Genomic DNA, 14,429 nt, shown 5'->3' on the forward strand with positions numbered 1-14,429 from the left:
GCATTGAATTGTATCCCCCTGAATGCATTAGTTTTATAGAGTCATAGATAAATGAGGTTTATTGCTCATTCATTACAAAAATAAATCTCAAATGCAAAGAGAAGATTTTATCTCTTCATCAAGGACAACCATCTCAATAGGTGCCTTCACCCCAGAATTTGTAAAGTGAGAAACGGTCCAAAGTCTAATGACACGTACTTTGAGTTTTCACACCTTATACTTTGGACCAGCATTGATACACTTGATGAGATCATACCTAAAAATCAAAGTCCTCATATTTAGTGAAAGATAAAAAAAAATATTGTAAAATTCACCACATGGCACATGAACTCACCTAGCTGCCATTGCTACCTGCCACAACAAAATTACTCAAATATTATGAATTTCACTACAGATAAACAGTAAGTATGGTGATCATCCATGCTATATTTATAGAGAGTCACAGCACTGTTCAGCCCCAGTATTGGTAAGGATTGCAAAAATTTTGACGTTTCTATCAAAATCCAACTAAGAAAAAAGACGAAAGTTTTTGGACTATTCAGGATTAAAGAATCTGAATCATATCAATAAAATAAAATAATTATCAAAATTAGGATAGAAATTAACGGCCAACATTTATTGTGTTTTATTTACATGGCAAAATAGGGTTTAATTTTGAAAAATCAAAATAAGAAGTAATATATGCTGAAGAGGAAATCACCGTATTTACATGCAATAATTAAGTACTGTAAATCACAAGAAGTTTCGAAAAGGCATGAAATTATTTTATTTTTGTATGTTGGCAAATCATTCTGTATCATAAATACTGGCATTTCAAGACGTACAGAATAAAAAGGGTATGAGAATAAGATTTGATATATAGCACCAATTTTTTGTTTCTTAATCTGATATAATTCCCAAAAGGTTTGTTAACAGTTGCATACCTTCAATATGACCAAAGGATGTGTTGATCGCAGCAAGCCATTTATCTCTTTCACCCTGCATCCGTTCTATAAGCATTCTCCTTTTATGATCCTCAGCCAATTGCTTCATGCGCTTGACCTTCAGCCTCTGCTATTGCTTTAACTATAATAGTTTCTTCTTTTATCTCAGCACGCTCTCTCTCAGTCTGACACTGCGGCGGCTGCGGGCTCGCGATTTGGGGAGCTAGGATTCTTCTTTCAATTTCAAAATTTCACGTCAATTTCAGAGAGGAGAGGAGAGGAGTGTGGGAGTGGGAATGGGTTATGGGCTTAAGCCGTTGGGGAATCAGTTTTTTTTTTTAAGTCAAAACGGCACCGTTTGGAGGAGTTATTAACAAACTGGAAACCCTTTAAAAAAATCGACCAGTTCTAATGGTTCACCGATTAATCACATATACGACCGGTTTTATAATCAGTTTTTTTGTCAGACGGTTTACTCATAACATCTATTAAGCCATTTTTAAATTTTATAAAATTATTTATAATAATTACAAAAAGTGCTCATAATAAAAAATTTTAAAACTTTATAAAAATATTTTATTTAAAATTGTTAGTAAAATCTTAGTTGTACTCTATTTCAAAATAAATAATATAATGATATTAGTATTTTATACAACAACCCATACAAAAAAATTCAAATTTCATACAATATTTTTTCATTCATTTTTAATAGCTCATAAATACACAAAAAATATATTGTATAGAATTTAAATTATTTTTGTATTAATTTTTATATAAAATACCCATAACATTATAATTATTCAGAAGTTACATATAATTCGAACCTTATGAATTCAATTTACTATGTATTTGTCTAAATCGAATTTATTCAATTCGATTTATATAGAAATACAAATTCGATTTATTTAATTTATTTTTGTATGTGGTATGATTTGATTGAAAGAGCAAAAATTTATAATTTTATCTAGCATCAATAAAATTTCACTATCACTGGTTTTAAAAAAAATTAAAATCTAAAACGATGGTTAAAAATAAATAAAGAGGATAAATTTAATTCTTCTATAATTATATGCGTTTTTTTTTCTGATTTGCGTTTTTATCACAATCCACAAGTTCTATGTTTTATGAATTAACGTTAATTCATACATAGTATATAAATAAATTTAATTAGAATAATAACAATTTATTTATTTTATTTTAGACTTTATAAATGAAAAGACTAATTCACTAATATAACGAATTATAATTAATGTAATATAATTAATTAAGTAATATAAATTATAATAAATTATATTAATTATATTAATATTTAAATATCTAATCAAATCAATTAGTTGATATAATTAAGTCAGTGCAATAAATTATATTGAATGAGTTAAAACAATTAAATCGAAAAACATTCTTCGAAATATGCCATGTCAGCTTCATCATTAAGTGCAGACATCCGATTTTTATATAATAGAATAGATTAAACAAAGGTTTGTGTATGTAAAAGTTTTAGGTTTGTATATGCATTACAATTAAAAAGATCCTTAAACTAACATCCATAACACATAAAAACAAGGTTCTGAAAATCGGACCGGACCGGCCGGTCGGACCGGTTTAACTGCGAACCGATAATATTAATAGTCCGGTCAGGCATATAAAACCGATAATCAGTAAACCGACAAAAAACCGTTGAACCAGACGAGAACCGGCCGGTCAGACCGAACCGGAACCCGGCCGGTTTACACAAAAAGGGAAGCTCTTCGTTTCTTTCTCCCATTCTCCCGTTCTCCCTTTCTTTCAGTCAGAAATCACACAACCCCAACCACAAAACCCTAGCACTGTAAGCCTACACCACCGCCACAAGGAGTGGCATACTGCCGCCGTCCGTCGCACTCAAAGTTTGCCATCCGTCATCTAGCTTCTCTCGTACTCCAAGTCTTCAACCCCTGTTCGCTGTCACCGATCGCGGTTGCTTCCTCGAGTTCGGCGTCCGTCGTCTTTGTCTGCTCAGCCGCGCTTCCATCGCCGCGCTTCAAAACCCTAGCCCTAGGTTCTTCCTCAATAGTTCTACCGCAGTGTCGCCGCCGTCCGTATTGTCAGCGCCTCCGCTTCTTCCTCTTCCCCCTGTCCAGAACCCAAGCCCTCTCTTCCTCTGCTTCTCTGTTCGAGGCTTGGAGCAGTTCGCCGTTGGGTCTCCGCTCTCCGTCGTCTCGCCGCTCGCCGTCCTTCTCTCCGTCGAAGGTTAGTGGCCCTACTTTCATCATTTCGGTTCTTCTTCCTTTTATGCTCTGTTTACTGATAGCTGAATGTGAAATTGTGAATGGATTTTTTGAAATCAAATAATTGATTTAGTTCTGCTACTCTGTTTTAGTTTTTTTAATTTCTGAAATTTTTGTTGAAATTTTCTTGTAATGTTTTGTAATTGCTGGTTGCTGTTTTGTCTATGACATGTGTGCTTGGGCTTTGTTAGCTGTAGGCATTGCCTTGTCAGAGAGGAAAGCTCGTTATTCTTATGCTTCTCTCTGGGTTCTATTGTCAAGTCTTGCATTTGTTGTTGTTTGCATTCTTGTTTTTAGGCCTCTGGTGTCATGGATGATACATAAAACCCCAGAGGAACAACCCTTCAGTGAAACACAGATATGCATTGTACTTACTGGTGTTATGATCTCTGCTTTTATCACTGATGCACTTGAGGCACATGCTGTGTTTGGTGCATTTGTTTATGGTTTGGTTATTCCAAATGGACCACTTGCTGCTGCTATCATTGAGAAGCTTGAGGACTTTGTTTCTGGCCTTCTGCTACCTCTCTTCTTTGCTATCAGTGGCCTCAAGACTAATCTCACCTTGATCAAGGGAACCACTAGATGGGGATTTGTGGTCTTGATGGTTCCTCTTGTTGTTTCTCTCCTATTCCAAATACCTGTCATGGAAGGTGTAATTCTTGGTCTGCTTATGAATACTAAAGGCTTCATTGAAATTATAGTGCTCAATTATATGATGCATGTTTTAACTTTTTATAAATTAATTCACGTATACCCATCATGCATATTATTGATTCAATTCATTATGTATGTAAGTAGGTATTGGGCGATGAAGTATTTTCAATCATGGTTCTTGTAACAATTCTGATGACAACAATCATCTCACACACAGTGGCATTGATCCACAAGCCAAGAAAAAGGCACATATCATACAAGAACAGAACAATGCAAAATATAGGAACAGATATTTTATGTATTGGTTATAATTTATTTATTATTTTATTTTAAAACGGTTTTTCCGGTTGAATCACTGGTTAGACCGGTTGGACCTGTAAACCAGTGAACCAGTCATTAGAACGGTTTGATGACCGGTCCGGTTTTCAAAACCTTGCATAAAAGACAAGAATATAGAACACTAAGGCCAAAAACCATTAAAATACATAGTAAAAAATGATTCCGAAATTATCTTATAAAAGACTCCAGAAAATATATTTAAAAAATAGCCGAAATAGTATGAAAAAAAAACACTAAACCTTTGATAATAACATCAATTAACATAATAATAATAAAATATAATTTGTAACAACCGTGAAAAAATCTTTAAAATAACATCCTTCATCCATTAAAAAAGACTTTAGAACACACAGGCAATTGAATTACATTTTAAAAAACACATTCAAAATTTCTTTAAAAAAGATTACAAAAAATATATGAACAAAACAGCTGAAATATTATTTAAAAAAATAATTAAATAGCACAAAAAAAAAATACTATTCCTTAGTTCGAAAAAAAATTTAAATATATTATAAAATTGATACTTCTATTATAGCAATTGAAAAGAGAAACTAAATAGGTGCAACTCCCCAATATCAAATACTAAACTGAGACTTAACTCTTTTTTCCTTGTCTCTTTCCTTTCTACCTCTTCCTTGATCTAACTGGATGCAAGAGTTGAACCATTTGGATGTGTATTAACAATATTACCTTCCAATTTAGACTTAACCTTAGATGCATCCATTGAGAAATTAGTCATAATTTAAATCCCAAATTCATCATATAATTTGCAAAAATGCAAAAAAGTACCAAGACTTAACTGGAAGCCATGAACCAAAACTGAGACTTCGATGAACAGTGAACACCCATCATCAAATGTTTCTCAAAGTTCAAATCTTTGGATTTCAATTAACATCTTTCTGCTAAAGACTTCCATGGTCAGGTTCAGTTTTGTAGAAACATAGTTTTGATGATTGCCACCTATCATCCAAATGCAACTATTAATGAGTTAGCTTCCTCACCTATGGAGATGTCAGAAGATGAAATTGAAGCAAACCCATTGAGATTAACCACCGAAAGTTAATAACTTTGGATCTTCATCGTTATCTTCAGCAACAACTCATAATAAGGCTCTTTGGTACTGCAGCCATCAAAGCCGCCGATGAGGAAATGGAGCCTCGCCGCATTGTTGTTCCATCTACAGGGGCCATAGTTATGTTTTGCCTCGTATTCATACTCGTCTAAGAAAAAAAAAAGAAGATTCTGATCGAAGGTCGATCTAGCCATTATCGAATACATTATCGGCGGAAACTGGCGAAATCATGGGATAGGAAAACTGAAGCTGAACTATTCATCTTCCTCCTACTCCAATTCCTCTTCCTCTTGTTCTTCGTTTTCTTGTTCTTGTTCCAACTCTTCGTTTTTAGCTTTCTCATAGTTGTAGATTCTAAACTTTGCTGCAAAATTGTTTTGATTAATTATAATTTCAGATTTGAAAATTTTAGGGTTTGTGTATGTTGGGTGATGATGGATATTGTGTTGGTGTTGTTGGTGATGATAATGGCACCGATTTTTGGAGAATTTTAGAAGAGGAAGAGGTAGAAGAAAAAGAAAGGGGAAGGAAAAGGAGTAAAGGGTAATAATGGCATTTTAAACAAAATTAACCTATGATTAAGGTTTTGTTAGTTTTAGCCTGTAATGGTTAGTTTTATCTGACATTTTTAATGGTCTGAAATTGTGATTTACTCATTAAAATATGTTATTGCAGAGTGAGAATGCTAACTCCATTAGGAATAGTTCATGAATGGTCACCAACCTCCGTTTTTTATTCAATTATTACTTCATAATATCACTGTATTATCCGTGATTGATAGTGGGTCTACCCCATGTAAGCATACTTTTTTGGTAAGCTGAGGCTAATAAAAAAAGAAAAGAAAGCGAAACAAAAACAGCAATAAACAAAACAAGGATGAGTCGCCTAAATTATGTTATCCATGAGCAATATGGTGATTGTAGTCAATTTCCTGTATTACAATTACTATGTGCCCCAAATTTTGCTAACCAGTCAGCAACATTATTTGCATTTTGCTGTATTAACACAAAACACAATTCCTAACTTCTATGGTTCTTGAGTTCGAAAATCTTTTGTAGCAAAGCCGTCTCTTCATGTTTACCAGGGAAGCAACAATGACTAACAAGAAGAAATGTATCCATTAGTCCACCTAACAGATAATATGCTTGGCACCAATTTCTGAAGTCATCAACAGACTATTCCAAATCACCCAAATTTCTGCACAAAGAACACTAACTCCTGGCATGAATCCAATTGCCATATTCACCTCGTAGAACATAACCAAATCCCGCCAGCTCTTCTTCCTTAAATACATTTCTGTCACAGTTCAATTTCAAAAATCCATGCTCAAGTCAAGACCATAAGCTAGGAGGCAGTTGAATCAGTTTATGGGTTTTGAAAATTTTTCCTAATTTGAAAGTTTTCGCCATAGCACACACTTTGAAACTAACTGAGAAAGCAGACGAGCACTTATTCCAAATCCACCACAAATCCGCTACAAATATGTAAAAGTTATCACCTGCAAAACCCTTTAGAATTTAAGTGGGATTTGAGAATCGGATTTTTTATTTTTATAATTAAATAAATATAATAATTTCCGAAATAAATAATTTAAAAAATATTTATTGAAATAAATATTCTTCTCTCATCTCATTATAAACGAAATAATTTTGCACGTATCTCGTTTACATAAAAAAGTTGGTGGGAGAGATTAAAATGGATATGTTTGATCAATTAGTATTCAAAAAGAGTACATAAAAATTTTAGATTAAATTATGATCTATTAATTTAAATTTGAAAAATAAAAAATTCGTATCGTGTTCAAGTTCGGTAATTGTACCCGCTTTTAAAAATTGAAAGATGAGAAGCGTAAAGTTGGCACTATAAATAAAATACAAAAAGATGAGATAACCGTGAAGTTGGCACAATAAATAAAACACAAAAAGATGAGATCACCTTTTTTCAATTATTAGGAGAGGTTAATGGGTGGGAGATAACGGTTTCAATTCTCTTCCCACTCTTCCATTAATCTCACTTAACAATTCGCAAACCGTTATTTTTATTTTTCAAATTTAAATTGATGGATCATAATTTAATTTAAAATTTTTTATGTATTCTTTTTTAGTACTAATTGATCAATATATCTATTTTAATCTCTTCTGCCAACTTTTTTATGTACTAATTGTATACTAAAATTTTGGATTATTAATATTTTTTATTATTTTTAAATTTTTTTTTAAAAAATTAGATGTATCTATAAACGAGATATATATGTCGCGTCCACATGTATCTCGTACACTGTAAACGAGATAAAAGAAAAATATTTATTTCGATAAATATTTGTTAAATTATTTATTTCAATAATTATTATATTTATTTAATTTATAAAAATAAAAAACCCTTCGAGAATCCCAAAAAAGTCGAAACAAATTTTGACTTTGAACAATCCCTCAAGCAATGAAGGATAGTCTCAGAGTGAGCTCAACATCTAAGACAGAAATCCGACTTAGCCCGTTGAAGTTAGTATCGAAGAGCAGCGGTAGGAAGAGCATTTTGAGCTCCCAACCAGAAAATGAGTTTTTCCGAAATATGCAGCTTCCAAAGCCACCTCCAATCCTTTCTAGCATCCCAATTTATCAATTTATTCAAAAGCCCAATATAACTATTTTTTTGCAGTATACGCTCCCTTGATCTATCTCCAACCAGGATCTATCTCCAACCAGACTCAAATTCAACATCCAAAGACACCCCATGCAGGCATTGAGTTATATATTTTAGAGGTAATGACCAAATCAGTACCCGAAAGATTAAAACGCTGACATTGCGGTACCTGACTATTGTAATCGACAAAATGGTACTTGGTTAATTTTAAAAACTGACAAGCGTGTCCATAAGTTTGCCAGACCAAAACTCCGGTGAGGACAATACTTACCTGGACACCGGATTATGCTGACAAATCATATTTTAATTGAGTTGTAATTTTTAATTAATTAATTTGTTAGCCTAGGTGGAAATTAATTTCATTTTGCCCCAAATCAGAACTCTTTGCCCTATTCCCAAATTAACAAGCTCTCTGAACTTCTGCCACTTGAATCCCTGCTTCTCTAGGTGGAGTCCTAGCGGCGAACAGGGAGGCGAAAGAGAAGCTCGCCGTCGTGTTAGTCCGGTGAAGAGGAGGCTGTTGGTGGCTGGCGGTTAGGGAACTAATGACAGAGGGAGAGAGAGCTTCGCGGAGGTGGTGGGTCTCGCACAGAGCCAAGGAGAACCGGCGGCGATGTGGTTGGAGGTTAGGTTCTGGGCTCGGCGGAGGTGAGGTGCGGCGATGGTGAAATCGCGGAGGTGAGGCGTCGAAACAGTGAAGGTGTGGAGGCGCGTTGGGTGGTCCGCGAAGGTTCGGTGGTTCTGGGCGGCGCTAGGGTACGGACAGGGGAAAGATGTAGAGGCGAAAGAAGAAGAAAGAGAGAGATGTGGTGGCTCTGTGTCGGTTGTGGGTACAGACGCCGGCTGCGGTGGTGATGATTGGAGGCTGAGGCGAGGCTAGGGTTCGGACAGGAGGGGAAGAAGACGGAGGCTGGACGCGAGCTAGAGGTGATATCGCGAAGAGGAGGGTCACGGTGGCTCGGCCAGTAAGAGCGAGGGAGGAGAAGGTGGCCGCCGCTGGTTGGTTGGTTTGGGCCTGCGCCTGGGCCTGGTTATGATCTGTTTTTTCTGCATATGATGTTTCCGTGGTTTCGTGTTTGTGGAGGCTGAAATTGAAGGACCTGACTCGTTCCAAAAGCGAGGATGTTCGAACGAGTTGAGGCTGAGTGAACTCGCCGGTTCGGCAGTACTCGGCGTTGTGTCGTAGGTGTATTGATGAGTGAGTCTAAAGGATCTGACTCGTTGCAGGAGGGAGGGTGAGCGAGTGAAAGGGTGTTGGAGTTCATGTTCTTGAATTCGGTTGTTGTGGGAGGAGGTGAAGCGGGAGGTGATGGCAATGGTGCCAATGACGAGGTTGACAAAGATGAAGAGGGAAGAAGGTGTTAACCAGCTGGCTATGAGAAGCGTCATTGAAGCTGTTGGTACTGCCATAGAGAGCTTGTTAATTTGGGATCAGGACAAAGAGTTCTGATTTGGGGACAAAATGAAATCAATTTCCACCTAGGCTAACAAATTAATTAATTAGAAATTACAACTCAATTAAAACATGATTTGTCAGCATAATCCGGTGTCCAGGTAAGCATTGTCCTCACCGGAGTTTTGGTCCGGCAAGCTTATGGACGCGCTTGTCAGTTTTTAAAATTAACCAAGTACCATTTTGTCGATTACAATAGTCAGGTACCGCAATGTCAGCGTTTTAATCTTTCGGGTACTGATTTGGTCATTACCTCTATATTTTATTATCATGCTACTTATTCTTTTATTTAAAATTGTTATTGAATTCTTTTTCTTTTTTGTTGTGTAATTCTAACTTTTTTAAAAACAACGTGAAACGTGTGAGAGCAAAAAATCTTTCATAACATTTCTTACTCCTGGTTGTCTTTATTATTTGTTGCTTATACTTTACTAAGATTCGTGTAGTGTACATCTGAAAGCTTAGGACCCGCCAAAAATAAAAGTGTTGGATGTTATTATATTTTAAATTATAAAAATACCATTTAGCGTTTTTGCTAGTCTTATTAAAGAAAAGTGTTAATTGGTGATAAACAAAAATTTTAGGTATTTTTTAATACCAATCTTATTAAAAAAAAACAGGTTTATCCACCCTAAAGGGATTTCGAATGATTAATGTTTTATTCTACTAATATAGTAATACTTGTCTCCTATCATATATTAATAGATGATCTGAGCGTTCAATAAATGACATGCAAATGAACTAAGCATCTCAATAGTCAATCCTAGTACAAGATTGACATAACTAAAAATTTCCTATTTTTACATAGCAAATCTTCTTTCAGAACATTGGGCACATGCCATTTCCAAAACTGATATAACAACAATCAACCCACATATTTATATACAATATTGCATAATGTTTGTAAAGCTATCTGAAACTACAAGGATGGAACCTGATGCAAGATTGTTGGGGAAAGGCCACCATAGCAACTAAGAGTTGCATAAACTACCGGAATGTACACATGATAGGATAGGATAACAGGAGACTGTGAAGCAAAGAAAAACTGCATAAACTATCTAAACCTACAAAGGATAGAACCTGATACAAGTGAGGTGAAGGCGAAGGCCACAAAGGCCACGAAGGACAAAACCACAGATGCATTTGCCATGTCCGGGAATTTATCCTTACCCCAATTGGACTCCCAGTCATAAGCTCTAGTGGCAGCCGATGATGATGCCGACATTAGAAGATATGTCAAGATCTGTAATTGAAAACAAGCAATTCCTCAGTTTCTTTATAAGGTAAACTAGATAGCACGCCTTTCCAGATCATGATATGTGAGGCAAAAAAACAGTTAGTGTTTGCACTTTGCAACCAAGTGTTGCAAGTTCAATTATACTAAGTATGGACCATCGGTAGGCAAAAATCTGCTATGGAAATATAGCAGTTAGCGCTGCGGCATATAACATAAGGCATAGCAACCTATATATATAATATTAGGGTGTAAAAGTAATATATTCTACTAAGAAATACTGACATAAAACATGTAGAAGCAGCCTGAAGCTATAATAAATAGAATATATAGAATGATATCTAATAATCGGTTATACACAATAAAAAATAAAATAAAATTTCAACGAAAGTTAAAATCAACACAGTGGAAAAGAGTGTAAGAAGGCATCAAAGATTTTTTCCAAGAGCAGACCCCAAAAATTCTCAACTGGATTTCCCAGCTAGACTCAAGTTTTCCCTGTGGTCCCCTAGTTTATTACTTTTCATCATAAATCACCAGCACCAATCAATACTACAACAATTTTCTGAGTCACCATAATAACCAAAACCCAGAGATGGGGCTACTGTTTGTACAATACTAACTAATGAACTACATAGCCATGAATTAAAACCTCTGAACGTGGGATAAGTACCTGATCCATTACAAAACTGAATAAAGCCCTCAGCTGGTGCTCCACAATGTGCTTTCTTGTGAAAATGTACTTCACTAGATCACATATCTGCAATGCGGAATACATAAACCCAATAGCATTCACTGACAAGCTGTACCTGCAAAAATCATACACTAACTTTTATGTGTATTCAAGCATGACTTGATAAACTAGCATTCACGGAAGAACTTTTGAATTAACCAACCAATTCAAGCATTACTTCATTGGGAAATAATCATATTTGAGCATCTGAAATCCCATAGGGGGCATCGCTTTCCTATAACCGATTTTTCCATACTTGGGAGTCAAATCAAGACCACGGTTAAGGGGAAGGAGTATGTGCCCCCAATCGGGTGACCAACCATGGGTTGGTTCCAATCAATCATGCCATATGTATGCCAAAAATCAGCCACCAAATCAGTTACCCATGTAAAATACATATTAATACAAAATAGGGTTGTTTAATAACACATGCATTTATACACAAGTATATGGTGGTAATTTGGTGGCTGATTTTTGGCGTGCACTTAACATTTTTTGTTCCAGACATTACTGACATCAAGAATCAAAATCCACTCTAAAGCACACTAACAACTTCAATAGCATAACAAAGAACCAATTCATAAAATGGAGAACCAAACCAATAAAAATTCACATAACAGAATATCACAAAAATAAAACTAAAAGCACAGAAAATAATTTTTATTTTAACTACTTTAATATGTACCTGAATTCCTTGTATCTATAGAAAGAGTCCTGTGCCCAGCCCTTTCGCTTATCGGCAGCCAATACTGAGAGAGACATCAAACAGGATGCAAAAGTGGCGATTCGAAGACTCAGCAGAACTTTGCTCCACATCGCTATTTTCTTAGACCTCAACATACTCATCACATCTGGTCTCAACCGCCGATTAGTTCCGCCGCCGCCGCCGCCGCCGCCGTTGCCATTGCCATCACCTGCGGAGGCTTGTTTGACATCATTGACGCCGATGAAACCCTCTTCCGCTCCGGGATCTACCCTGGTGACCACGTTAGGCTCCACCTGGAACCGATGAGCCACCACAACCGGCACCGGCGCCGGCACAGGAGGGAACCTTTGGTCTTCGATTGGAGTGGCTTCGTCGCGGAGGGAGAAGTGGCCATCGGAGATCGAGGATTCCGGCGAGGAAACGGCTGGAGACTTCCTCGGCGGCGACGGCGAAGAGGACACGTGGCCGGTGGAGGAGTGGCCAGAGGAAATCGAAGAGTCGGAGATGGAGTGAAGCGGAGGCGAAGGGGATTTGCGGGTTCGTAGTGAAGAGGAAGGAGGAGAAGGAGAGTGGAAAGTGATGGTTGAAGATGAAGGTTCGGTGAGTGGGTTTTGGTGTTGATTTTCATTGTTATTGTTTTGGTTTTGGTTTGAAACTGAGTCTGATGCTACTACTTCTACTTCTTTTTCCATTGTATTTGATTCTTTTTCTTCTTCTACTTTTTCTGCGACCTCCTTTTTGGCGTCGGGATAGGCTAAGCTTTCTTTTTCGCTCATCGTGTTTGCTAATTTTACCACTCAACTCTTGCCACTCAACAATGGCCACTATAAGAATTTCACTTTTGAGTTCGGAAACGGGCGATGGTAGGTGCTCTGTCTAATTCACAATCACACAGTTTATTATCACGGCCATTACTGTTACTGTTGCTTCCATTTCGATATGTCTACCGTCTACGCGTGTATGGCGACATTCAATTATTTTGTACGGAAAATAATTTATTGGATCATTTATTAATTTAAGAGAATTTAATTTTATTTACTTATATAATTTTATAGGTATATCTAATTACTGCTTTCGTAAACATAATTACTTAATTATATGAATAGTAAAAAAAAAAATTCAAAATAATTAAATTTTTGTGTAAAATGTTTCATATTATTAATAATTAAAATTAAATTAAATTTTAAAAAAAAATATAACCTAATCAAGTTCACGAGTAGGTTAGTATTATTTTACACTTTTTTTTTTAAATTAAAGCTATTCACCTTTTTCTGTCATTTTATGATTAAGGATGAATATGTAATGTGTTACCATTCCTCAATCCTCATTCCTGTCAATTATATTTTAACACATTTTTTTCGATTATTCTCTGTATATAAGCGCTTTTTTTTTCGTACAAATCATTTATATATTTTTTTTAACATAAGAGCTCAACACGAGAAAGTGGAGCAAGAAGCGAATCGATGCAATGACATAAAAAGTAGAAATAATGCTTTCTTAATGTCATCTCCGGCATAACCATCAACAACAAAAAGGATCTAGACTACTCCATTTTCTAACACTGTTTAATGATTTCTAAAATACCTCCTCTGCACTCCCTTCCTTGTTACTAAAAATCCGCCCGTTTCTCTCTAGCCAAATGTTCTAAATAACTGAACAGAAGCATATAAGCCATTTGTGACACTCTACCTTCATGTTAGTAGCACATGTCCAATTCTCGAATTGTTCTTTTAGGGTGCCCGGAATTGTCCACAATCTCCTTAATTCAGATAGCCATTGACACCACACCTGCCAAGTAAACTCACAACCCAGAAACAAGTGATGAATAAGTTCTACTTCTTTATTACACAGAACACACATGTTATCACCTTGTCTGATAATTCCCAATCTAAGTAGTCTTTCTTTAGTATTCACTCTTCCTACCAGAGTAAACCAGGTAAATAACTCCACTCGTGGCGGCACCAAACCTTTCCATAAGGTTCTTATGAAGTTGTAGCTGGTTATGTCCTCCGGAAGAGATTCTGACTGTACTACCTGCACAAAAGAGTTAGTTGAGAATATACCTTCCTTGTCAAATTTCCAAAAAATTCTGTCTGGCTTATCATGTGCCAGCTTTACAGGTCTTAATGTCTCATGCAATTGATCCACTAGGTCCAACTCCTACTGGTATAAGTCTCGCCTCCACTGGAAATTCCAAATCCACTCTAACCCATCCCAGAACCCACAATCCCCTATGACTGATCCTTTTTAGTTTAAAATGGAGAAAAGCCTCGGAAAACTCATCTGTAGCGGACTACTTTGTAGCCAGACATCTTCCCAAAATCGAGTCCTCCTTCCGTCACCCACCTCCATAGACAACCCCGCAATCATCTTATCTTTCACAACATTATCCCTGAACTGTAGCT

At 36.1% G+C, this 14,429-nt stretch overlaps 2 protein-coding genes and 2 long non-coding RNA genes across 4 annotated transcripts; 2 read left to right on the forward strand and 2 right to left on the reverse strand.

Moving 5' to 3' along the window:
• Window positions 1-2,402: 2,402 nt before the first annotated feature.
• On the reverse strand, window positions 2,403-6,052 carry LOC140180388 (uncharacterized). Its single transcript, XR_011874589.1, has 2 exons — window positions 4,987-6,052; window positions 2,403-3,831 (listed from the first exon to the last, which is right to left on the reverse strand). It is a non-coding gene; the product is annotated as an uncharacterized lncRNA (long non-coding RNA).
• Window positions 3,360-4,307, forward strand: LOC140180387 (cation/H(+) antiporter 15-like). Its single transcript, XM_072221288.1, has 2 exons — window positions 3,360-3,843; window positions 3,992-4,307. Exons 1-2 carry the CDS (start codon window positions 3,360-3,362, stop codon window positions 4,003-4,005), a joined length of 498 nt encoding a protein of 165 aa, XP_072077389.1. The 3' UTR covers window positions 4,006-4,307.
• A 1,671-nt stretch (window positions 6,053-7,723) lies between the features above and the next one.
• On the forward strand, window positions 7,724-9,646 carry LOC140180389 (uncharacterized). The gene is made up of 2 exons (XR_011874590.1): window positions 7,724-8,017; window positions 8,346-9,646. It is a non-coding gene; the product is annotated as an uncharacterized lncRNA (long non-coding RNA).
• A 561-nt stretch (window positions 9,647-10,207) lies between these two features.
• LOC112755223 (CASP-like protein 4A3) lies at window positions 10,208-13,007 on the reverse strand. The gene is made up of 3 exons (XM_025803174.3): window positions 12,004-13,007; window positions 11,259-11,394; window positions 10,208-10,594 (listed from the first exon to the last, which is right to left on the reverse strand). Exons 1-3 carry the CDS (start codon window positions 12,798-12,800, stop codon window positions 10,406-10,408), a joined length of 1,122 nt encoding a protein of 373 aa, XP_025658959.1. The 5' UTR covers window positions 12,801-13,007; the 3' UTR covers window positions 10,208-10,405.
• Between the last annotated feature and the right edge of the window lie 1,422 nt (window positions 13,008-14,429).

The sequence above is a fragment of the Arachis hypogaea genome, chromosome 16, assembly GCF_003086295.3.
Source record: "Arachis hypogaea cultivar Tifrunner chromosome 16, arahy.Tifrunner.gnm2.J5K5, whole genome shotgun sequence".
NCBI classification, from domain to species: domain Eukaryota; kingdom Viridiplantae; phylum Streptophyta; class Magnoliopsida; order Fabales; family Fabaceae; genus Arachis; species Arachis hypogaea.

Excerpts from the sequence above, each read along its gene's own strand:
- LOC140180387 (XM_072221288.1), top strand. The coding sequence starts at position 3,360 with ATGTGTGCTTGGGCTTTGTTAGCTGTAGGCATTGCCTTGTCAGAGAGG.
- LOC112755223 (XM_025803174.3), bottom strand. The coding sequence starts at position 12,800 with ATGAGCGAAAAAGAAAGCTTAGCCTATCCCGACGCCAAAAAGGAGGTC. Across the intron at positions 11,395-12,003 it reads TATAGATACAAGGAATTCAG|GTACAGCTTGTCAGTGAATG; the intron begins GTACATATTAAA and ends TGATTTTTGCAG. Across the intron at positions 10,595-11,258 it reads TCAGTTTTGTAATGGATCAG|ATCTTGACATATCTTCTAAT; the intron begins GTACTTATCCCA and ends TTTCAATTACAG.